The sequence below is a fragment of the Excalfactoria chinensis genome, chromosome 2, assembly GCF_039878825.1.
Source record: "Excalfactoria chinensis isolate bCotChi1 chromosome 2, bCotChi1.hap2, whole genome shotgun sequence".
Classification (NCBI taxonomy): domain Eukaryota; kingdom Metazoa; phylum Chordata; class Aves; order Galliformes; family Phasianidae; genus Excalfactoria; species Excalfactoria chinensis.
The window spans coordinates 133,096,355-133,123,377 of record NC_092826.1 but is presented as its reverse complement, the minus strand read 5'-3'; the positions used below and the strand labels follow the sequence as shown (position 1 = coordinate 133,123,377).

At 39.0% G+C, this 27,023-nt stretch overlaps 1 protein-coding gene across 2 annotated transcripts in view; it reads right to left on the bottom strand.

Annotated features, from left to right (window-relative positions):
* Window positions 1-27,023, bottom strand: part of PTPRN2 (protein tyrosine phosphatase receptor type N2) — a 620,737-nt gene that overhangs the window by 405,108 nt on the left and 188,606 nt on the right. For both annotated transcript variants that reach the window (XM_072328503.1, XM_072328501.1), the window contains exon 4: window positions 5,223-5,340. In XM_072328503.1, coding sequence (XP_072184604.1) covers window positions 5,223-5,340 — 118 coding nt within the window. The remainder of the gene's footprint in view (window positions 1-5,222; window positions 5,341-27,023) is intronic.

Sequence of the window (27,023 nt, the reverse complement as noted above, 5' to 3'; positions counted from 1 at the left end):
AAGTGCAACAACCACAAATATACAGAAAATTCAATGCTTCAGAAAAAAAAAAACAAAACAAAAAAAAACAGCTCAGAAAACAGGCACTACTAACAATTTATCGCATGAATCAAAGTTAATGATCCAAGAGTAAATCAAATAAATGCCTACATGGAGGCAATCACACGCAGAAGAAATTTGTCAAAAAAATATTAAAAAACAAAATAAAAGGTAGAAAGAAACTATGCATGACTAAAATGCATCCCAATAAAAGACATGAGATGGCTTTGAGATTTCAAATATTTGCTACATGATAATGAGAATCAGCACAATTTTGGCCGTACATAATTTACAGGATACGTATGCTCCTGGACTAAGCAAGGCAGCTTTAGCAAAAAGCTTAACAAAGAAATACAGTGATGGAAAATATCATCTCTTGTGTTCTTCTCGTGCACTTGGGAATCACAGAATAGCTGCGTTTCCTGACTCTTTCAGACAGATCTCACTGATGTTTGTGAAGAAGAGCTAAAAAGGTGATTAAACAACAGCAGCATAGAAGCACTTACACAGGACTCAGAGAGCGCTTTGTGCAATGAATCTGAATTATTACCACTTCTCGTCATCTATCTCAACACCACGTCAGTGATTATGATAATTTAAATGTCAACACCAGCAACTATTTTCCTCCACATGCAAAACAGCAGAGGGAGGATTTTCAGTCTGCTTCCTTGCCTGTGAATGGCATACTGTTCATAGAACCATTTGAGTTGGAAGGGACCATTAAAAGTCATCTGGTCCAACTCTTCTGCAACAAACAGGGACATCTACAGCTCCATCAGATGCTCATAGCCCCCATATAGCCTGATCTTGAATGTCACCAGGGTTGAGGAACCCATCACCTCTCTGGGCAGCCTGTGCCAGTGCTTGTTTTGAGGGAGATGTCAGCATTTCCTGCCTATGTGCTCACACACATCTTCAGGTGGAGCAGCTCCGGAAGACAAGGCATCATTTCCATCCCAGCACTTCCAGGCCACTGTAAGCTCACATCACGGTGCATATTTAGGGACACGGCTTGAAAAACTACCATTATCTCATTTTCCAAATCTTTGATATAATTATTCTACCTTATGCAAAGTAGAAGTAACATTTCCTTCAATGTCCATGCTGTATCAAATGCATGTCCTGACTAATTCATATCGATAAATAAAATTAATGATCTAAATTGCTGCGGTAGCACTGCAACCAATAGTTCTCACAGGGTTGCTCACTTTGAAGAAGAAAAAGAGCCCCCACCTCCATCCACCAAGGGGCAGAACATAAGTGAGGAAAATTTTATTCTTCTGCTTCAGCAAGGTACTTGTGTGCTTCAGAACTGCATCATGGAGCAGGAGGCTCCATCTGACTTGCCCCCCTGGTTGGTGTGACTTGGTTTCCCCAGGATGAGAGCACAGCAAGGCCTCAGCAGCAGGACCAGGGCTATGGGAAGGCTTTCTGCACCTTTCTGTTTTCTCAGTCTGGAGGTCTCCTCACATCTAGGACAATTTACAAAGCTCTGAGACTTAGCCAATGCCTGTGAACTGTCATGCTCAATTATATATTTTATATATATATATTTTATATATATATATATTATATATATATACCTAAACTCATAGCAAGAAAGGACAGCCTGCAGTGCCCTTCCTGTGCTCCCACGTTGAGGGCCTCCAAAGCCATTCTGTGCAACTTCAAGATTGCACAACTCCAGTTCCACCAGCTACCCATCAAGCATTCAGTTGCTAAGAAAATGAAGCTCTGCTGCCTGGAACATTATAAAGAGCTTGAAAATCTTGCTTTCTGCTCATTCTGTTCATATTTTCCTTTTATTCCAGAGCTCTAAATTCATCTATGTTGGAGGGTGGATGCACAGGTAAAATTATCCAACTACTTTTGAACTTTAAGCCAGGCTAAAACTGTTCTATGCTTTTAGAAAGAGCTGGGCAGTATGATTTCTGCTTCAGTAGAGATGAACTAATCCAAAGAGGTTCTCATCACAAAAGGTATCCCAGTTTAAAGTACTCATCTTTCATTCATCATTTAATTCCAACATCTCCTTTCTTCGTTAACTTTGAAAAGGAAGGGAAAGTGGTAATACCAGACCAAATGCTGCCCTGAGGATTTCCACTTGAGCTAATGGGAACTGAATGCTCAGATAAAAGACAATTTTTAGGTTAGCATTTCAAACTATTATTTACACTACATAACTGCTCTCACCAGTGCTACAGACACAAAATCTGAGATGTACATTTCCTAACTTTTGTTATGGAGGTAGGAATTGATCTCAAATTATGTTTAAATTCCACATTATATGTAATATTTTGTATCATATACTGAAAAATAACAATTAAAATAGAAAAGGCTAACAAAGCATTACATTTCAGTTGAAGACAAATAAAACTCTACAAATACATCTGAAAGATTTGTTAAAATCTTTGTAGTTCAGCAGTATATCACTGTTGTTCATCTTGTTAAGACAGAAAGCCAAATACATTAAATAAGCTATTATGGAAACTGAATTAAAATATTTCCTTTAAATGATATTGGAAAACATGAAAGAGAAACATCTAAAAGCACCTAGTGAGTACGAGAAACGACTGCCAGTTGAGTTCTTGTGCACTCATTTGGTAGTATTGTCAGTTTTAACTTGTTCTGATAGAAAGACTTTGCATTCAAAGAACCATAATGTATAAAGACAATAACATAAATAATTATTTATCCACAGAAATAATTATACAATTCCTACAAAAAAACAGCTCTTTGGGAGCTTCTTTGTGGACATATATGAATCCCTGCACCTCAGATATTAAGTTTTTCTGGAATGTTATCTATTAATACATGCCACAATTTAGAATAAAGAGATTCTCCTTTTAAAACGCTGTCAGAATCTTATTGCTGACTTAATGATGGTTTTATTATAGAAATAATGCTATACCCTGCTTTATTCATTGAAGCTTGTTGGAAACGTTTGTGGTTTTGCCTAATTGCACCGATGAACACAACTGACATTTATTCCCTGTGTGCGGAACGGATTTTTTTCCTTTATCTTGGATCCTCTTTTAAGACTGTTTTTGTTGTTGTTGTTGTTTTAATTTAATAAGGGCCCAGGAAATGCCATGTGCTCCCCAGCTAAGCAGCAAAGAACAAACTTTCATCTTGAAATCAAGCTCCCCATTTCAGGGCTTTTTTAAGATGAAATCCATGTCTTCTATCAGATTTCATTTGCAGTAATTTAGCCTAAGTCAATTTACCTTTCAAGTGTCTGGGTCTGTCTCCTTGCTCTCACTAACTCTGTGGGGATTAATGACTCATTAATATGACTTCATATTGTCTTATTACACACTTCACCCTTAATAAAAGGTCTTCGTGCCATAATGTTTCTTTGATAATCAGATACCTACACTAAGTTGCTTTTTTAATTATTTAATTATCATCTGATAATCCTTTAGCAAACATACGTGGGCAATGGGATTAAAGCAAATTTTATTAGAAACTACAAGAACACAGGGAAAAAGTTCCTACTGTTCTCTGACCTATAGAATGCATTGCAAATGGACAACCAGAAAAATCAATTAACGTTTTAAACTGTTGGTACATAAGATAATGCTTTCAGAGGCACAGCTTGGTAACTTCAGAAAATCTATCCACAGTGGGAACTGCTGTAAGTGGAACACATTTGGAAGTCTGATGTACCTGAAGTGTCAGTACACAAAATGTTTGTTTTTCAAGTATATCCCTAGCTAAAAATACAAAGCAGCTCAAACCTGATTCCAGCAAGAACTCCTAGGAGTGACCATCTTTTCCTAATCTAGAACCTACATTGTTTTTCATATATCTTCTTATACATTTTATTTTTGTGCAACTATGAATTGAAAAAACTGCAGAATATAGATTTGATTTTGCAGGAATCTGGCCTGTTTTGTCTTAATCTCATGAATAAAAGTTTTAGATATTATATATAAAAATATCCCCCAAGCTTCTATTTTACTGCGCTGCTGAAGTGCATGATATTGTGATTTTAAGATATGTTTTTGTTTATTTTATATTAAATAGATTGGAATATGTGCAAAACACGGGGTCAGATTATGAATTAAATCAAGACAAACAGTGGCAAAACAAAGCTGAAGCTGTTGGACATTTTCTCTTGTAGTGTTACTATTTCAATTAAAAGAATAATTTAGTACAGAAAGGGTTTCTTCTTTGCTGTATACAAAGATCCAACAAACAATATCTTGCCCATGAAGGTTAGCACTTCAAGCTTTGTTCCACTGTGAAGAAAGTTTTCCAGCAAATGGTAGTGCCTATCAGTTTCACTGATTTTGAGATTGTATTTCATAAGATCACATAGGAGAAATCCAAATTCTCAATTTTTTGACACCCTTAAAACCTTATATATTTAAAATTTCCTTCTTGGGGTTCATGCAATTGACTTGCACTTGAAAACTGCAAAGATAGAACAGGTAAAAGCTTATTTATATGTGTATGAAGAAGTATATATTTATGCATGAATTTTTACGTATATGAAGATGATATAACTACATGCTAAACATTCATATCACTCTACAGTTACAGATGCTGTGTCTCTTGCCTCCAGTAATCACAAGGAAAGTGGCTTCTATAGTGTAAAGAATACATATACGTCTCAACTTTTTCTGCCACAGGATCTTCTGTGAATCTCTTCTTCCTGTACAGGTTTTGCAAGCGAAGCAAACAATCTACTGACCATAGATCGGTTACAACTGTGTATTAGAAAAATGTGCATTTGACATTATTATTAGTTAACTAGAATCTCATTCAATTCTTTGTTTTGCTTCGTTTAATTGTCTTATTCCAAAACAAGATGCTTCCTGTGAAAGAACTGCTGTACAAGTTTTCCTTTGGAAGCCAATCTGAAGTATAGCTGGCTGAACTGAGACTAGACAGTGCATGAAGGGACAGAAGACCTGATGTTTGGATTTCTGACACCTAAACTAACAATAGAAGACCTTAATATTTTCTTAACCTGATGATAACTAGAAGAAAAGGGCTGAGAGTTTTAATCCCTTCTATCCACTATTTTCCTACCAATTTCAAGTGCAGTTGTACACCTGTTTGCTATTTGTCACGCACAGAGCAGTTTTAGCAATGCATTTAACTCAGCTTCAATTTCCCATCATTTGCGAAGACTCCTCAAAGTCTACCATGCAAAAATACCATAGAAGACTTACCTTCCTGTATCAGATGCTTCAGATGCAAAGACATCAGGGCGTCTGTTGTGGACTTTGTGGATGTTTGAGAGTTCCTGACCAATGACATGCTGTGTATAGTCATCTTGCCAGGTAAAACCTGAAATAAAGAAAAACAAACAAACAGAAAAAAGAAAGTCACTGTTTTGTAACTTGAAAGTTTGTCAACTGTATGTCCTATATAAACTATATATACATATATATATAAAGCAGCTTTTCAGTTGAACGTGAATCCAGGATTAAACTACAGACACCTCTCTCCTGTAAGAAATTTTGTTAATCAAGCTTTTCCTAGCATAATAGAAAGACAGAAGATAACACCATGAGATTTTGAAAGGCTTTATTTTTACACAACTCTAGCTACTTACAATTTTTTATGTATAAAAAAGAGTTCTTTGGAGACAGCTATTGAAAAGAGGTATTTCAGTAGCTGGCCAATAAAAGACAAAGCATCTTAATTCTGAATGCTAGTATCCATCCAATAGTTGCTTCCCAGAGGTGATTTGTTCACTTCTCCCCCATTCACACCACAATGACCCTTCTAAGCTCTCTCCACCAAACTACAATTTTAGGCTACTAAGGAGGTAGTACTGCAGTGGAAAAAAATGTTTTGAGTTTTAATATAAAACACGTGGAGGTCAATTTATTTTATCTTTATATTAAATGTTGTGACAAAGAACTTTACAACAAGGAGGAAGTGCAACTGTGAAGGCAAATTCCAGTAATTACTCATTAATTACATGCACTGCCAATCTCATGGTAATTATACTTAGAATAATGATATAATTATAAACATAATTGTTATCCGATTTGTAGATTTTAGATGTTACAGTAATACTTTAGTTCATAGAACTTACCCATGTAATTATCTGCAATTATCTAATAACTAAATATTGCATAATTGCAGTGAATTTCTTTTATACCATGTACAATAGAACACCACAAAACCCCCAAATGAATATCGATAAAAGCTTCAGATATGGTGATCTTGCTAATATCTTCCTAAAAGAAACCACCTAAAGAAAAATACGCCCTAGCTGCAGATGAGAAGGGACGTGTTTGCTTGTTAGAACCAGCCTTGGAAGCGGCATTTCTGGTTCAGTTTCTACTGCAGGCACACACTGTAAATTTCTGCTCCACTCGCAGTCAACAACAGATGTGTTGGTATAGGCACACTCAGGACCATCAGTCCCAGCACAACCCGGAACTCGGCCATCTCACTTCTTGGATGAGAGCTTTACCCAGTGAGCTCTTCAAAAAGCATTATATTCCTGAGAGTCTTACAGGGTATGAAGGTTGAGTTCATTGTCTGTTTACATAAGTCTGGATTTTACAAAGAAGTTTAAATAGGAGGTTCATTCATTCTGCCAAAACAGATGGGTCTGAGCATGCAGAAGTATAAATAACTTTAACATTTATTAAATTTTCAGCTTCAGTAGGAGATGCATAGAGAAGTTGGGTGTAGGATTAGGCAGGCCTAAGGAGTATTCAGACTGTGCTGCTGTCTGGCATTTAGGCAAATTTTGAGGAGAAAAATCCCAGTTTTGGAAAAAAAATAAATAAATGTCTTTTTCATCAACTAATGAAAATAATAATAAACAATCTAGAACTCATGTAAATATAGAATCATAGAATCATAGAATTACTCAGGTTGGAAAAGACCTTGAAGATCATCAAGTCCAACCGCAGCCTAACCAGTAGCCTTTCTCTTAAAAAACAACCACAAAACAATACCACAACAACAAACCTCTGCTAAATCATATCCCTGAGTACCACATCCAAACGGCTCTTAAACACATCCAGGGATGGCGATTCAACCACCTCCTTGGGGAGCCCATTCCAGTACCTAACCACCCTTTCTGTAAAGAAGTTCTTTCTAATATCCAACCTAAACTTGCCCTGGCGCAACTTGAGGCCATTTCCCCTCGTCCATATGCATTGGCTTCCACAAACAAAAAAAACCTCTGATGCCTCTTCTTAAATAAAACTGTTTCCTGAATTTATCGAGAAAAAATTCACCTAAAATCATTGTAGATGTTAATGGCTACAGTAGATGATGCCACACCCTTGGGAGAAGGAAGAAACTCCAAGATACTTTTAGATCTGATTCATCCTTTTCAAATGCAAATCTCACCTTTTCACATGTGTCATAGAAGATGGACTCAAATCAGTCTAAGGCTGCTCAGAACAAGTTCTTAAGTGAATACACAAAAATGAACCACAAAGCATCTATGATTATTTTGGTGTAGTGGTACTGAAGTTATTTCTGCAGTGAGGTTTATACATATGTGTGTGTGTGAGTTTACTTCTCTGTTTTCTAGCATTACACATTTTTAGTGGTTCTATAAATTCATGTGGGAAAAAGAACTGTGATAACATTCAAGTTTAGAAGTGCAAGAAAGAAGTTTGAGTAAAATACACATTTATATCAAAAATTAGCATAGCTATAAAGCTACTAATTTATGAACTGTGCTTCCAAAATCACTGCAATTTCCCTTTCCAACCCCACTCCAACCAACACTGGCCCTATTAAATGCTAACGATTATTCAGTAATTACTGTAAACTTTGAAGAAAAACACACAGAATCTCTCTCAAGAGTTTTGTTCAAATTAAAGCATGAAAGAGTTCATCTCTGCAGCATCTCCATAAAGACAGGAAATTAATCTCTTTCAGTCCCAAGCAACGTATTTGGGAGCAGACAGAGGTGTCATTAGTTAGGTATGTCTTTATGCCTCCACAAGGCAGCTTTTGTTAAAAAGCAAAACAAACCATTCCAATCCCAGGACTCAATGGCCATACTTATTTTGTTCAATTGGGTGTATTTTCTTTCTCCTGCTGCACAATTTTAAGATACTGTATTTAACTCTGAAAAAAAAAAAAACAACACACAAAAGCATAGCATTAAAGGAGAGCAAATAAGTGAAAGAAAAACAGAATATTTATTACAGAGATTAAGAAACTAAAACTAAGAGAATACACTTTCTCAGATGTATCTCCCAGCATTTCTAACTCAGATAAGAGGTAGAACGCATGGATGAAAATGCAAATTTTATCTAGTTCCAGGAAATCTCCCCTCTGCAATTAGTTAGCATTGCTGTTGCTTATGTAACTGCTTCTAGAGCTGCAATGTGCTCAAAGCCAACCTTACACCAATCATTTCCCAGCATTGTTTCAGTTTCAAAAAAAAAAACGTCTCTCCCACACACTAAGTTCAACAGAATAGCACATTCAAGAACTCTAACACCACGCTGACAGCTGCAATCAGAATTAAAGTTGAGAAAGAGCGTATGACGCCGGATGGTGATTTCCTGTTCCCTTTGTCTCCCATGTCACACCTAGCACCAGCGTCCCACTCTCTACCCAATTACAGCGATTTGCCTCCGCTGGCTGAGCAGGATCACAGTCTGCTCTTGTACATACATTACTTCCATGTCAGTAGCAGGGAGCGCCATAGGGACAACCAGCCCGTGGAGCTCTTTGCTGCTGCAGGTTGCTTCCCAGCCCTGGGTTCCCATCAACAGGCAACACCAATGCACGAACAGGAGGAGGATGACAGACATGAAAGTGACACAGACAAAAAGAATTGCTCTCAGCTGAACAGCATTGGGTTGTGAGTCCTCATGAAAAACAAACAAACAAACTAGAAGTACAAGCCTTCCCCACAAGAAGTAATGCTTCACTTTAGTGACAGTCAAAATGTTAATTATTGCTTTGGGTTTTAAACTAAAGATCAGAGTCACAGAATTATAGAAAAGACGGGGTTGGAGGGGCATTAAAGAGCATCAAGGTCCAACCGCCTGCCATGGGCAGGGTTACCCATCACTAGAGCAATGAGGCACCAGACCAGGCTACTCAGGACCCCATCCAATCTGGCCTTGAACCCCTCTAGGGATGGGGGCACCCACAGCATCTCTGGACATACAGTGAAAAATTTCCCCTGACATCCAATCTAAATCTTCCCTCTTTCAGTTTAAAACCATTCCCCCATCCACCCATGTAAAAAGTCAGTCTTCCTCCAGTTTATATGCTCCTTTTATGCATTGGAATCACTGAAGCTTCCAGTAGAAGCAGCTCAGGTCTCTCAGCCTGCCTTTGTTGGAGAGGTGCTCCAGCCCTATGATGGAAATCCACTTCAACCCATGTGAAAAGGGAGCATATAGAGGCTGCAAAGGCAACCCCCATACCAAAGCCAGTTCAGTTACTCCAGATAAGACTGGGTTTTCCTTATTATCAGGGTTTTCCCTGGATCTTTTCTTTCATCTATACAATTAATTATTATAACTACTTCAAAGTAAAAAAAAAAATAATAACAAAATTGGTATTTTGTAGGTCCCTATTGAGTTCAACACAATTCCATTAATTAACTGAAATCATATTGAAAGTGAGCAGTGTTAGACAGTGAAGAAACAGCTTTCACAAATGCGCACTGGCAAAGAAAATCTTAGGTTCTGTCTGCAAAAGTAGAATCAAAGATGACTTCACATCAACTTCATTTTTAACTTGCTTCATTGGTTTTACCACAAAAAATTATTTTAAAACAATCAGCATTCTAATTTGTCTTTTCTTTTCTTGGCTGTTCAATTTTTCTATGTATTGGCACCCTTTACTTTGTTTTGGACTCTGTTTTTCATCTTACAGAAACCTGATGCCTTTGCAGATATGTCTGACCACATCTTTTATGCATGCAAATTAATGAGCAACTGTTGAAATCTTCTGCTACTTCTCTCTCTTAATTTGCTCGAACTCAGAATCATTGGCACAATTTTTATACCTCTGAATGCCCAGGCAGGAAAACTACAGCTTTTAACTTTGCACAAGCCTTGTGGTGTACATCAGCATAGCCCAAATTAAGTCCTTTGCAACGCTAACAGTTCTCAATGCCTGAGGATTTGGCTGTGCAAACCTTCCCCAGCAGGCTGGGAAGGATGCTCAGGCTTCACAGGGATCTGTGGGCACTTTCACTGAGCCCTGTGTGTGACAGCCTAATGCAGGGCCCTTCCTGCTCTCGTGCCACTTGAAATCCAAAATGATTAGTTCTGCATCAATATTTCGGCAACAAAATGATTTTTACATATCAAGTCCATTCAAAGTGACAGGAGATTATTATATATTGGCAGAAACCGATATACTCAAATCTGATCCTCCTTTGTCAGTAAAATCCCCACATAAAAATGCCAAATAACCTCAGAAGTATTCACACTTGAAGCCATAACATATTACTATTTTTCAGTTGTGACATTATTTCTTTTCCACTTTTTGGTTTTATTATCCATTTTGTCCCTGTACAGTCTACAGTAAAATAGGTTTTTCACTGATCTACCTTCACCTGCTTCTTCATTTCAGCCAGGAAACTCTCTGTTGTGGAGCTCAGAGAGTTTCATCCCCCATGCCATGTGTTGCCTACCTGAGCTGTCATAACGCCTGCAGAACTGGGAATGATTGGCTTTCTTCCCTAACTTTCACAACAGACAGGTCAACATATAGACGTGGCTTTCTGCAGGTTCCACATCCTCCAGAGTTACTGCACTTCTTTGCATCCCACACTTCCATTTTCAGATTTCAAAAACAGGCCCAGTAAAGTCCATTTTTCAGTACTATGATGAAATCGTGTCTTTAATGCTGTGTGCATATCAAAACTCATTTTTTCAATTAGTGTTTTTTCTACCTAAGAACGTAGCCAAAAGATAAAATCTTGATGTTTCCTGTTACAGAAAACAAGAACATCTTCCAAGAGCAATTTTGTAAAACAACTGACAGTGCAGGTTTAATGGCAAAAATAATAACGGAGAAGTTAAATACACCTCTGCACTGTAAAGGTCACTACTAGCTTTCACTATAAACTGGTGTGCCACAGCACTTAACTCCTTGTATCTATGGCTTGGCATATTCGTTTATTCTGAACACTGTGACTGAGGATGGGTTCTGTGAAAGCAGAAGAAAATCTGGCAGCACAGTTTTGTGTTACACTTCCATGAGAACTTGCTCTAACTATTTTTTCTTGCTCTGATCTAACACTTTATTGTTTCCTGGGTTAAAAGAAACCCTGGCACAGCCTGTATTTGAAGGAACAACATGGAGCTACAAGCAGCCATCACCGCTCCTGCTCTGTGGTCTCCTGAATGTCCCCAGGCAGTAGTACTGAGCACCAGGTTTACACCAGTGAGGTTTTTGTCCCCCTTTGGAAATTCTAGTAGGAACTTCTATACAATATGCAGGACGTTCAGTCTCTGCATTCAGCAGCAACTCATAGTCAGAAGGCAAAAAGCTTCTGCACTTGAAAGAACAGATGAAAGGGCTGCCTAAGGATCACACTTTCAAATTTTCATATATTGTTTTATTATACATAAAAGAGATAATCTCCACAGAATTAAACAACTGGCATGATCTTTTTACAGCACGGATTTTAATTTACTCTAAGTAACTATCCCAGAAGGTAGAGGGAAGGCTTTTCTCTTCTGTTTTTTGGAATTTCTGTCATTTAAAAAAGCCAAATGAGTACTTTGTTTGCCAGGAAGACTATAAAATGCTCTCACAGGGCCAAGTATGCAATGTTTCGTTACCTTTATTTCAGCCCATATGGACAGATATAAATAATTGGTTTATACAAGTTTAAGTTTTTAAGTGTTACATAAGATTTTTCTGCTGCTAGATCTGATAGTAAGAAAAGAATAATGGGATAATGTAACACATATAATGTAACTTTCAGCTACAATAGGCTATTTTCCATAGAGTACAACAGACACACAAAAAAGACTGCAGGTCCTTGACATAAATCCCACGCTATCCACTATGTCTTATAAACCATCTCATAAACCAGTGACCCTCAACCTTGAAAGCAGATGGTTCTGTGCACAGAAAATAATTTTAGGAAGTAAGATATGCAAAATGGAGCTTCTTTCATGGTTACAACTTTATATGAATGTTCAACCTAAATTTAATTCATGGTCAGTTACATCTTTAACTGGAATGGCTCTCTGGAACATCTTAGCTGTGACATACTTATAAAAAAAAACAATCAGATTAATATATGGGGAGTAATGGTATATATTCAGTTCCTCCATTTTGTCATGGTTTTGCAATTTTGTAATTTTGCTATCAGTATTCCACATCATAACATCATGTTAAGCATAGATAATTTTGACAAATCTGCTGCTCATAGAAAGAAGACTACATGTCCCAGGGAGCACCACGGTCAGTCATATGACCAGGACTATATAATCTCACTTCAGTGCTGGACTCGCTCTCTCGGATCCTGCCAGCCATGGGGGAGTGTGTGGAAGCGTTCCAGCCGTTTCGCCTAGAGTTACAGTAGGCCTCTCGGTTTCGGGACTCACTCTCTCTTATTTTACTTGATTCGTTAGCCTTAATTCCAATTATATTGTATTATATTGTGTTATTCTGTATTCTGATATAGCATTTAGTAAAATAGTGTGCCTCCTTAGATCGCTGCCGCTGTATTTATTTTCTCTTTCCCTGTTTTCTTTTCCTTTTGGGATAGCGGCCCTGCAGGCTGTCTATACCCCTGTCATAGGTACCGGTAGATTTTAGGGTAACCTGTGACATATTTGGTGGAGAATGCGGGCAGATTGCCAGCAAAAGTGGGCATAAAAGGGGCAAAAGTGGGGAAAAACTGCAAAAGCTGCTGTTTTCCCTGCTGTTCCTTTAGCTTTTACAGAGCTACGAGTTTTTTTTTCGTTAAGGAGCTATCTAAAGTTTATGTTTCTGCACCTGGGAGCTTGACCTTGAAAGTCCAGGCGGACGGCCAATACCCCGGAATATTTTGTAAACTTTTAGCTCTGCTATCTCGTTATTGAAGAGAGGAAAAAAAAAAAAAAATGTGTGCTCTGTTAAATCTGCTTGTAAAGCTGCTTTTCAGGGGACTGCATGCTCCTTGTCCCATCCCTGAATCCATTATGCAGTTTTTGAATGCCCATTTGACCACACTGTTAATTTCCCTGAACATACTGTTGGTTATTTTATTAATCTCACTCAGTATCTGGATTTATAACATTCTGAGGAAGTCTTCCCCAGAACCAGAGAATACTGAGTGGCAGGGAGTGTGGAGAGGCTTTGAGGAGACTTTAAAAAGTCAGACATCTTCAGTGTCATGGAACTTTACTCCTGAACACTTGAAGAATCCTGAGAGCTTGATCGCATATTTGAGACAGGAATGTTGTGGCTCAGGCAGATCTCAGGAGGCACAAATGATTTTTGGCCTGGCTAATGCTTATCAGGCCTTATTCAATACCATTCCAGAGATGGAAAAAGTTTTTGAAGCTGAGAGAGAGAGTCTCAGAGCTGAAAAGGCAGAGAGGGAAAAAGTTTTTGAAGCTGAGAGAGAGAGTCTCAGAGCTGAGATGGAGAGTCTCAGAGCTGAGAGAAATGACCTCCTATATCAGCGTGACACCCTCCGGTCCGAACTTGATGCCCTCTGGTCCAGGCAAGATGCACCCCAGTCAGAGCGAGACGCCCTTCAGTCTGAGCGTGACACTCTCCAGTCCGAGCGTGACACTCTCCAGTCCGAGTTTGACACCCTCCAGTCTGGACACGACACTCTCCAGTCCAAGTGCAACACTCTCCAGTCCGAGCGCAACGCCCTCCAGTCTGAGCATGACGCCCTCCAGTCCGAGTGTAACAACCTCCAGTCAGAGCAAGGCTCCTTCCCGAGCCCAGACGAGGCAGCCTGTAGCGGAGCAGCGCAACCCCAGGCGGACAACACCGGTCTCGGCTCCCCTGGTGGGTCTGTTCCATATCTGGAAGGGGTTGGTGCGCTTCCGGGCTGAGCAGGTGCCCGCTGCTATGGCCACGGGGCAGGAGGTCGTGCTGCCCCCCATCCAGCCCGCTGGAGGCCCGGCCGTCCGGCATGAGGGGTGGCCTTAGATGTGGCTGAACGAGAGAGGTGACCAATGCTTTATCTTTATACTGACTCATGGATGGTGGAAAATGCCTTATGGGGGTGGTTGCAGTAGTGGGAACAAGACAACTGGCAACGAAGAGGTAAACCTATTTGGGCTGCTGAACTGTGGAAAAACATTGCTGCCCAAATAAGAAACATTGTTGTAAAGGTGCACCATGTAGATGCTCACGTGCCTAAAAGTAAGGCTACTGAAGAACATCAAAATAACCATCAGGTCGATCGAGCTGCCAAAATTGAGGTGGCTCAAATAGACTCAGACTGGTAGAACAAGATTGAATTATTCCTAGCTCGATGGGCCCATGAGACCTCGGGCCATCAAACAAGAGATGCAACATATAAGTGGTCCAGAGACCAAGGGGTGGACTTAACTATGGATGCTATTGCTCAGGTCATTCATGACTGTGAAATATGCGCCATAATTAAACAAGCCAAGAGGATGAAAACTTTTTGGGGGGAAGGGCGATGGCAAAAATATAAATATGGGGAGGCATGGTAGGTTGATTATATCACCTTGCCATGATCTCACAATGGTAAGCGTTATGTGCTCACCATGGTGGAGGCAACCACTGGGTGGCTTGAAACATACGCAGTACCCCATGCTATCACCCGAAATACCATATTAGGGCTGGAGAAGCAAGTTCTATGGAGGCATGGTACTCCAGACATTGCCCCAGCAGTTCCACTCCTATCCCTGTCACCTGGGCAAGAAGCAGAAGCCCATGGTGAGGATGGTGTGGATGTGCCAAGTGAGCCACCCCGCAGTGAGGGGGGTCATCCTGCAGCCACGAGGCCTGAGTTCGCTGTTCCCCTACGAGGGTTTGGAGCTGGACTCTCCAGGCCAGGATGTGAAGCTGCTGGCACCATCGTGTGCCCCGGTGGCGCAGTGGTAGAACTGCCGCTTGCAACACCGGAGGCCCGGGTTCAAATTCCCTGTGGCGCAAGTGGTAGAAGTGCCGCTCTGCTACACAGAAGTCTCGAATCCCGGGTGTTGGACTCAATGATCTCTATGGTCCCTTCCAACTCGCACAATACTGTGATACTGTGATCACCTGCTGGGGAGTTTCTTGATGAGCCTCTCCTTGATGCTTCTGTCCCACTGGAGGGAACAGATACTTGGAGGATGGCCATACCACCAGCAGTGATGCTGGTCTGCTTCTCTGCTCTGCTTATGCTCTGGGCTCCTGACCTGATATCCAGATTGATGGAGACAGAGGAGGACAGTCCCAAGAAGTCCTCCGTGCAGCGGCCCTGTAGCAAAGGGAAAGGATGAGTGCACCTTGATGTGGGGGATGCCCCGCTAGTGCTGCTTTTCCCCTTTTTTTCCCTCCACCGTTATCATGTTCCTCTTTCCGTCAGTTTTGCCATTTTCTCGAGTTAGTAAATAATTGTGTGTTAAGTTACGGAGTTTTATTTCCAGCTTAGGGATTTGCATGAAATAGATATAGTTTGTTAAGGAAATAAGGTTGCTGATTGCTCACAACTATATATATGTGTGTGTGTATAATAAGCATAATGTAATGATGTAGAATAAGGGGTGGAATGTCATGGTTTTGCAATTTTGTAATTTTGCTATCAGTATTCCACATCATAACATCATGTTAAGCATAGATAATTTTGACAAATCTGCTGCTCATAGAAAGAAGACTACATGTCCCAGGGAGCACCACGGTCAGTCATATGACCAGGACTATATAATCTCACTTCAGTGCTGGACTCGCTCTCTCGGATCCTGCCAGCCATGGGGGAGTGTGTGGAAGCGTTCCAGCCGTTTCGCCTAGAGTTACAGTAGGCCTCTCGGTTTCGGGACTCACTCTCTCTTATTTTACTTGATTCGTTAGCCTTAATTCCAATTATATTGTATTATATTGTGTTATTCTGTATTCTGATATAGCATTTAGTAAAATAGTGTGCCTCCTTAGATCGCTGCCGCTGTATTTATTTTCTCTTTCCCTGTTTTCTTTTCCTTTTGGGATAGCGGCCCTGCAGGCTGTCTATACCCCTGTCATAGGTACCGGTAGATTTTAGGGTAACCTGTGACACATTTCCTCCTGCCTCTGCACCATGCACAGGCATGTCCTCAAAAATGTCAGTCCAAGGGGTTTACAGAAATGCAAGGAAACATTCACATACACCCAAAATAACGCTAAAAGAAGAAACGGCTTTGCTTGTTTCACGAAGCTTTGAACTCACTTGTGTTAGCTGACAAGCACATCCAAGTGTAGGTGAATATTCCAGATTCAATCTAAAAAGCCTGATTTTAGTTCTACTCTGTGAAACAGCTGTCATTACCACATTAATCCTCTGCAGTCTCCTATTAGACTACAGTGGTAATCTTTCCTTTTCTGTTAAAATATCATTTCTTTTTTTTTTTTTTTTAAATATTCTTTCTCATTCCTATTCCTCTTTATTATTCTTTTCCACGAAGTCTTGCACTACTCTAAACTTCCATTCACCCATTTCATAATAAGGGATATTTTTCAGACGTGGAAATCAGTTATAATGCTAGACTATACAGTGCTAAGAATGGAGATATTGTCCAAATAGGAGTTAACAATGCGTATAAAATCAGCAGGTCTTCCTTCTCATTTTATTTTATCCATTTCATTTCATGCTAACAGTAGGATGACAGCCTTATTGTCTGAAAAATACAGTTCCTTGGAAAGCACTTTTGAAGTGCCTTCAATCTGGGAATTAAAACATCACCTGTAACAAGGCAGAATTGGTCAGAAATGTCCTGGCACTTATATTAGCATAGAAAATTATGTGGATATGCAGGTTATACATATGTGAGCAAATTCATCTCAGTTCTACGGTTCTTCATGTATTTTTAAACACCTCAGAGCAGAGCTGTTCTTTCAGATCCACGTAGCGGTTCCTACCACCACTTCTTGTAAATGCTGATCTCTTACTGTTGTTTGTGAAAAATCAGATTTTGGCTGTGAGATGAGGGCTTTCAATTGCTCATGCAAAGTCAATATGCAGGACTGCAATCCTGGGCAGTACAGCAATGTCTGCCATTGTAAATGCATATCGGAATTTAGTTCTGAATATACAGCCTATCATACAACAGTATGGGAGGAACATCAGCATGAGCCACAGCAAAGCCTTCTGCAATATATTCACAGGGTGAAACAAGGAAGAGTGAAATATTTTATCTAGCAAGAGCTTTAATTTTACTAATCACCATTCACTTCTTATATCAAGACCAATGCAAACTGTAGCAGAAAAAGTGAAATCTTTGATAAATTTAAATTTCAGAAACATCCATAACTATATCTACACAGTTTGTGTGAAACTGTCTTCTGTTTTTCACTTTTAAGTCATTTCTATCAGAGTCTAAATTCCTCGAGGAGGACTTTTTGTCAGCAATAGCAACAATAGTATTGTTTATATTATTATTGTTTAATAATAACTATTATGAATAGTTATTGTTGCTATTGTTATTAAAAACAAAACACTGCAGCTGCACAAGATAGGGTTCCTGTAGGAACCTTGCAAAGACATTGATGGTCGTAAGCCAGGTGTTGTCCAGGACAGTATGTCAGTCAAGCTGGCTCACTAGAAGCAAAAATGAGCAACCTGCCTATCACACTGCCCTAAACAGCTGATTAACACTCCCAAGCTTTCAGAACAGAAGCGTAGCACTTCCAGCCCAAGGAGTATTCAATTATCTTTGTCCTATTCTCTTATGGACACAAACTTTTTGGATTTAGACTTCCCAAAAACTGCAGAAGAAGATGTAACACTCTTTACATGGCACATCAGATATTTCTTCATTTAGGCATTTTTGACCTGTGCATCTTAGGGCTTTGACCTACAAGTCAGTTATGATTAACAAATTACTAAGGTGCAGTATTTGTCTGCATATCCAGCTGATGCCCATAGGTAAAAATGAGGTTATTTAATTTATTTTAGCAAACAAAGAAACAAGTTTGGGGTGAGAAGTTCTGGAAAAGAGAAAGCAATCAGATGAAATAACAGCCCCTGCAATTTCAGTCTTTGTAAGCACAGTTCTTGCTAATGTCCATTTATAATAAATCACTTCATCATTTTTTGCTCATAACTATCAAGAGTTGCTAGATGGCATTTACTGGAAACCATCATTAACAAAATGCTGCAAAGAATGCCTTGATGAAATAACACATAAAACACAGAGAGGGAATATGATATCTCTAGCGTTCCAGGAAGGACCATTTTATCGCATTTTAATGGTCTAAAAGGTCAGTTAAAAACCTGAACATCCTGAGATAGTTCCAATCACTTCACATCACCAAAGTCTATCACTGACTGCACAGACCTGCAATAACCCGTTGTGTTCTGTAAGAGCTAGAGAACTTCCTCTGAGCAAAGATCAGACATGCAGCCTGGATCTGCAGGCTGAGACACACACAAACTCTAACAGCAGCAACAGAGACCAATGGGATACACTGTGGAACTGATGGCCTTTGCCCTCTTCACCTTCATCTCAGCTTGTGACACAACAGAAACTCAGTGACTCACTTCTCTATCTGCAAAATGAATAAACTAAAATGCAACATCAGGGATTAAAGTTGTGTTGCATTTTGTGATTCATTCCTTTATCACAGAGCTGCACCAGCATAAACAAGAGGCAGTGAGAAAAATGGGGTCCACCAGAAGAGACAGTGAGGTGCCAATAACTAAACAGCAGGTAGTCACTTTTTTCCTTGTTTTTGCTGTGTTTCTCCTATTTAAGGACTAGCAACTAATATCAAGGAAGTGAATGCATTTTCAAAGTACCATTCACTCAAAAAATGTGTCTATCAGCAGTTCTGAGTGGCACACAGGGCAGCAAATCTCCTTTAGATCAAACAATTAAGTGAGATAGCAATAATGTTAAAGCCTTTCAAAAACATCAGTGGTGTAGCTCATATTTATTGCTTTCAGTTAGTATTATGACAGAAGATAATTCTTCTGATTAGTGGCTGCTAGCACTAAGAAAAAGTGATATATTTCTAGATAATCAAGCACTCCCCATTACCATACTTTTGATGTGATGGAATGTTCATGTGCCTTATTTTTACTTCCTTAGGGTATCCTGTTAAATGTCACGTGTATTTTTCCCACACGTTAAGGAAAAAACAACACCTGAATATTAATTATTTTTAAGAGAGGTGTATATGTAATCAGAAAGTAACATCGATTATTCTCTTTTCTATAAACTTATTAATAGGCACATATAAATAACACTGAAAAATGTAATGCAGCTTTAATTATCAGCAGTCTCACCCCCCTGTTTATAACAGTCATGATAGATGAGACCAGCAGCAATCAATCTGATTGCTGTGATGGCCATTTAAGCTAATTCATAGCAAAAGATGCAGAAGAGAAGTTAGGCTGCCACATATCTTTTAAAAGCATATCGTTATCCATTGTGAGATCTGTGTTTCAGTGACCAGATCACTGTTCCACAGTAGTGAAATCCTGAATGAACGTTCCTGTAAGTATACTCGAGAGATACGGTGTCCAAGAGCTCTATGTAGTTCCCAGTACAAGAATAGAACCACAGAGAACTGCCCATCTCTCACAACAAAATCTTTATGGTTCAGCTCCCCAGGTTTAAAGCCCAACAAGGCAAACTGCTTAGGAAATGCCTTTTGCTACCTTATCAAAGGCACAAATCTTGGAAAAGTGCAATAAGTGAATAAACTCTTGAAAATGTCCTGTTTCACCCATTTACTTCTAACAACCCTGGCCTTCAGCTGGTGTTCCCTATTCACATCACCTCACACCATACAAATACCTGGTAACAGGAGAATAGAAAGTTTTGTTTATTTTTTAGGGAAATAATCATTTTATTCCACAATTTAGGAGCATTTCTTGCATAGAGTCAACCACAACCTGGAACTGACTTGTTCTAATTACAGCAGTCAATAAAACATAAATACAGGGCAACACAAATTAAAGAAGTTACTGATAGTTTGCTGCTCCTACTCATCATTGATTTCTATGTCTGAATATAAAATAAACTGCCTTTATAGGCATTGATTTTACTTTACTAACAGTGTATGACACATGAAAGAAATACTTCCATCTGCAATTACTTTTGACTAAATGCCAAAGGTTCAAACCTAAAATCTGTGTAATTCTGTTCTTTGTACCTTTTGCACATTACATTATATTTAGCCTGACCCAGCACGGGCTCCATCCAACAACTGCACAGCCTTGGTGGCACAGGGCTTCACAGGGTGGGGATGAGTGGCAATTTGCATAACTGCATACTAGCAGAGGCAAATCTGCCCTTTCTGTCTCTCCCCATGCTAACTGGATTTTGTGTTACTAACAGAAACAGGAAGCCACATTCAGTGCCTTTATTATTCCATTATCTTTTGCATTAAAGTCGTGTCACACAAATCTGCTCGTGAAAATGAGGATCCTAATGGCTGTAAACTATTTTTTACCTCCACTGAAAGTTCTTCAAATGCCAGTGGAGTGTTGCAAAGCGCTTTTGGTGAAACAAGTTAGATCCATGGAAGAGTCAGTTCTACTGAAATATTACAATTCACTTGTCCCTAGCTATTATGCCAAGCCCTTTCAAGCACATAGCCTAGGGTCTTTCCCTTCTCCTGTTATTCTTTGCACTAGTTTTGTTAGCCAGGAAAAGCTTCCCTGCTATAGTTTTGACAATTCCACAATTAATTTGTCTTCATTTCATCGTGTCCTTAATAACACTATGTAGGCAGCAGATGTCAAGTCCTTCCAAGTGGAATCAAGCAGAAGCAAATTCACATCCCTAATAAATTGTTTATTGAATATTTATTTTTACTTGGATGACAAACTGCTAGTGAATCTGCTGGTATTAAAGCCCATGCTTACATGCTACAGCACAACATTTATTGAAGCAGATATTCTTGCCAAATCTATATTGCATTTATAAATCTTCAAAACAAGCCCTAGTAAATGTCACTTCTTCTTAAATGCTCAGCAGAATCAATGACAAGCGATGCTGCCTTTGCCCTTGAAGAATTCATGTTTGGATCTACGTCCAAACTCTAAGAACCCTGTTCAGTAAGATAGAATGTAAATACACATGCAACGTATCACAAGAACTGAAAAAGAAAGGAAAAGTGCAAATGCAGAGCCACCACTGTGACCATCTGATTTCCCTTGGTGCATTTCTCAGGGTTGTGGAGCACTTCCCCATGCAGAAACACTGCCAACACAGTGCAAGACATTGAATAAACTCTAGAAGTCTCTCTCCAACAGAGCTGTGATACCCACAGAACCTTAAACCCTTCACAGAACTGGAGGTGCCACAACCTCACTTGGTCCTTCCACAGGTTACTGCTCTTCAGGGCAAAAACTCAGCAAGAAGTTCTCCTAAACTGCCCCATGCATATATTCATGCACTGCCTGCATTAACCAGAACCAGCATTTCTTCCCTTTCTAGGGAAACCTATACTTGTTTCACTCACAAACAATGCTCCGTAAGTTAGTTAAACAGAAACTTAATCTTAGAAACACTAATCTTAGGATGTTATTCACTGATAAGATACAAAGTGAAACAAAAAAAAAAAAAACACCCATACATTGAATCAAATTGAGATCATCTGCTTGTTGCTAGAAAAAGTCACCCCAGTCAAAACAAATAAATAAATTAGTCTCCGGCTATTGACAGCTGTCAGGCTATTAATTGCCCCACTATAGAAAACTGGCTTTGAAATGGAAATAGTTTAAAAAAGCAAACAACAAAACACTGCCTAGTTGGTAACAGGGGGCACAAAACAACTTCCCAAGCACACAATCAGGAAAAGAGAAGACAAAAGGATTGTGCGATGCTTTGCTACTTTCTATTCCCCCAAAGCACACTGACAACAAATCAGTAAATAAAATAATAAGAAACGTCTAATCCTTGCCTATCTTTATATTTATATTTGAGAAACAGACAGGTCAGCTGAATAACCTAAGTCAGCAGTTTTAATCTGTTTGGTAAAATCCCTGGGGACAGTGTGTTGTAGTTGGGATGAAGAGGTTTATTGTGCTCGGTGAGAGTTTAGAAAATTGGATTATTTCATTATCACTTTTTTTTTTTTTAAATTTTAAATTAAAAATCCACTTTTCTTATCATTTGGATTTGTGTTTGATGTCCACATGTATTGATATTGCTCATCAAAATGCTTCAGCACTCACCTCCACTTTTTGTCTCCCATAAAGCTATAACTGCCATAACAATTATTTGGAATAATTTGGGTGCTTTCTTAATGTTCCCTTAAGTGCAATGGATTAGTATGGGTTAGAGTCTTGAGGAAACAAACACAAATTGTTTGTGGTATGGATTGCATCGAAATCTACATAACAGAGAATTTCCTCTCTGTAAGAACATGTTTAGTCATCTCACATCTTCTTTCTCCTCATGGTATCTCCCTACAAAATGTTCATTACTGTATGATGGAGATGAAGTATGACAGGCCCCTAACCTGCGAAACAAGTGAAAAAATGTCTTGGTTTTTGTTTGGTTTTGTTTTTTTGTTTTTTTTTTCAGAGGCAATCATACATTCATCTGCTGCTTGATTTATATTTTCCATCTGGACTGTTGGCAGCCACACGACAGCTCAGGCCACCTCAAAATGCAGCAGAGTGATTTGGTGAACTCTGACTCAGAAATTTAGAAAGGGAAGAACAGGTTCTCACTAAAATGGCTTCTCTTTGCACATCTACCAGTCAAATGAGCAGTAGATTCATTTCCATTTTTTCCAAAAACAGAAAGGTAGAAAAACACTTGAAAGCCGAAAATATGATTGTGGTAAGGTTATTTTTCCCTACATCTCTAGATTTAGTGTGACAACCAGAGAGGTTTAGCCCATTCACTTCACCTATTCAACTTTTCCATCTAGAAACAGATCCAATTAAGATGATTTAAAATAAAATAAAATCAAAGGGGGGTAAAAAATACAAAAAAAACAAGGTGAAGAGAAAAGCCAGCATTTCCAGAAATACCACAGCATTAGGGGCACTCTCCCACAATCGTTGTTCACTGCATCAAACAAGAAAATGGAAGCAAAGGCATCTTCTCTTCTTCCTCTTTCTGTTACCCTGTTGTTAATTCCAGCTGCGAAACCAGTGACCCTTGAAATTATTTTCACATGCCTGGAAAACACATGTGGCTTCTGCTTACCTTTATCTTTCTAGAATTGTTCTTTCAAAATTCTGTGTGCCCCTGGAAAATATTAATTCACCCAGCATTCTGTTAATAAACATCAATACTTAGCCTTCGTTTTAGCCTTAGAGACTTAAACATCTAATGAGGGAATTCAGAGTTCAGCTTGCATTATTACCCACCAGTAACATAAAAACAGGTTCAGCATATGTAACACTACTGCAGCTTAAGCACAGCAAGATATACCCTGAACTTTCAAATCCCTGCTTCTTATTTGAACAAGCCACACTATGAAAACAGACACTTTTAATGAATTCACTGAGAAATCCTTAGTAGAAGTAACAACAGCAGACTTAGAGCTGTAATATTTAAAGTAACTGCAAAATTGTGCTTTCATCAGGAAAGGAACAAAAGCTTTGTTATTTTTGAAGCTTACATTTATATTCAGCATAATAATTCAAAGTATCATTGCCTGTCACTATTAGGAGACAGAGGTCAAATATGGCAAGTGAAAAAAAAATTACATTCACAAGCTATACAATAGAGAAAATAGGCTCAAATTGTATGAAGTGCAGTGACATTATTTAAATGTCTTTGTTAATCAGGGTCCTGACACAAGAGATGGTGCTGAGAAGAATTTGCTCTTCAGACTCTGCTCAGCATGGGTCAAATCTGCTTAATATTCCAAACGCTGAGTCTAGCTGAACCACGTTACCCCTTTATGATCTCTCATCTATTTTTTTTCTTTCTCCTTTGAATTCAAGATGCACTGGTATTTTCAGTTTTCATCACTGCTAAAGGGCAGGGAAGCTATAGTATAAACAGTGAAGTTCCTTTCAAGCCTTGTTTATGATGATTTATACATTATACAGCTGTTACACCTGCAAAAATTTTGCAAAAGTCAGAACACAAAAAGAAATTCAGGAATGTTTGCTTTCAACCTTATTTATTTTTTTTCCAGTTGCTCAACAAGAGCAAAAACGAGAATACCTGCTGATTCAGAAATGAGAAAATAAATCTAATTTTTCCAGCCCATCCAGACACAACGTTGTGAAGCCCCTGCAACATGAAGGACAGTGCGGCCCACAGAGCAGTCAGTGTTCAGATGGCAATGCTTACTTATCTGCATTAGCATCCCATGTGAAGAATGCTCGTGAAGACTATAAAGGATGTCCCACATGGTCAATTATCACTCTTTTATTGAAAAATAAAAACATCAATTAAAAGATAAAAGTTCTCAGTCTCAGCCAGTATGTTAGTTTCATTTTCTTGGGATGTACGTGGAGAACAGAAAGGATTACTCTAAAAGAAAATGAAGGTCTGGCCCTCCCATTGGCATCACAGCATACACAATGCATTCTCCAATCACAAAATCAATAATTTCAGTTTCTCTACATCCCCTCCTTCCCCCAGCACTCATGCTGCAGCCTGCTGCTTTCCCATCACCCAGACTTCCCACCTCAAGTGGCCTGGAGCCCATTCTAGTTTCCCTACCAAAAGACTCCAAACAGAAGATTTTCCTCCATTTCTAACAAGACATACAGGGCAATGGGGTAATTGGCCAGGTAACAGCTGGACAATTTAATTTGATCCACTGTAAACATTACAGGATTGCCCAAAGACTTTGATCAGTCCAGTTGTGTTCAGAGCTGCTCCCCCTGTTTGCATCACTGCAAAGCAATAAGATGGATGAGATTGCTCTCGATGAGAAGAAATCCAGCCTAAGTGAGTGCAACCATGTTTTCAGTGGGGACTTGGGAAGGATACGCTATTATAAAGACCAGCTTCACAGATTTTAACAGCCTGATGTAACTGAAAGATTTGAGAAGCTCCAATCAACCAGCTCACACCTAGTCCAGTGGGATTCTCTTTCAGGCATTCAAGAGCAATAAGCTTTCACACTGCAGACCAGCATCTGTTTGTTTCCAAAATGTTCCTGTCTGGAATCAGACCAAGCCATTTCTTACTCCTTTCTACCCATATCCAAAAATAATCATTTAATGATTACCCTTTTAATTGCTCATAGAGATTTATGGGAATGCCACTTAATTTAAAAGGACGAACTGAGCTTTGAGACAAGATTTCACCCAACCTATGTATGCCACAAGGGTTTTCAACTCTAACAGTGAAATCAGCACAGTAGTGACCAGGCAGTTAGATGACCTTCTGAGTTCAGTAGCAGGGTTGTTCTAAAGAAAATTTTCCACATTTTCAATGGATTCACTATACATTTTATTGTTTCTAACTCATGCTTTCAACCCCTCTCCTCCCCTGATGCAGATTAGGGGGGATTCATTAGAATCCTGCAAGTCAGAAGGAAGAAGAAAAAGCACTGGAAAGGTTGAAAGTCTTTTGATTCCTTCTTCAGTGATCAGCACAGGCAGCAACAACCAGGTGCTGATGCTGAGTCACTTCTCAGAAGCGCACAATGTTTGTACTGTGCACTGTGTTATTCTGAAATTGGGACAATTCATTGTCACGCACTTCATTTATAGCAAAAGCCATCAGAATGCAGTGCAGTAACAAAGAATAGATCACAAGGAAGTGCAAGGGATGATAGGAGGAAGAGTTTTAGAAAAGAAACATGGAAAGAAAGTTTAAATGTATTTCTTCTCCATCTTAAAACTTTCTTCAATTTTTTCTTTTTTGTTTTTTTGTTTTTTTTCCCTCCTTTTCAGAACCAGCTTTGGAAGGGGAATATTTAAGGACTGAAAGAGAACTCTTCAGAGAACCAGTTCCACTAAATGTAATGTTGACAGGCACCGTGCAGCTACTGTGTGTATTTGGGAAGACATAATAAATAGGAACTGAAAAGGTCACATCTCACACAGGCACCTTTGACGACTCATACAGATTCTCTCTCAAAATACAGCTCAGAAGTAGATACAGTAACACATTCCTTCCCTGCAGCATCCACAGTAAGTAGGATTTCAAAACAATTTAAATCTCCTCTTAGAAATCTTGACTCAAGAACACTGGATTTAATACATTCCCAGCAAAGCAGTTGTGCTCTTGTATTTCATTCATCAGTCCAAGTTGAACATGAAATTGTTTTTTCTTCACAATAAGAAGTAAAAACCGCAGTTTTCAGAGGAAACAAAATAGGCAGGAATGCATTTATGATGGTATCTGACTTGCTCGTGCTCATACCACACTGCCAATAAATATTTAAAGAATTAACGGGAATCCAAATAGAAAAAAAAACAGTAAATAACTGCAACGATTTTAAATAAAAATCAAGGATGCCTTGATTTCTCTTCTTTCCACGGTCGCTCTTGGGATTGAATGGGTTAATTTATTTCCTGAAACAGAGGACCTTGGATAAGCTCAGTTCTTATGTAAGCATGCCTGGGTTGCTAGGAGTTTAAACTACCAGTTTGCAAATACAGCTATTTCAGATCCCAGGTGATCCAAAGAAGAGATTCTCCTTCTGCACTGAATGATGCAGGGATTATATAGAAAAATATAGTATGCAATATGTCATCATGCAGTGCACCATAATGCACAAGCACAAAGATGCTTAATCAGATAGTACAGACAGTGCCAGAGTTACATTTATCCACCTTTTGAATGTTTGATTTGCAGTCCTCAGATAATTTATTTATTTATTTATTAATCTTAACTATTTTGTACAGCATACAGAATATGATACGGTGCTGGGTTAAAATGAGAGCTCTTGTGTGCTGCTCCTGCTCATTAATTGTCCTGGTATTTTCTTTACTTGAACACAAGGATTTCACTGGTTAATGA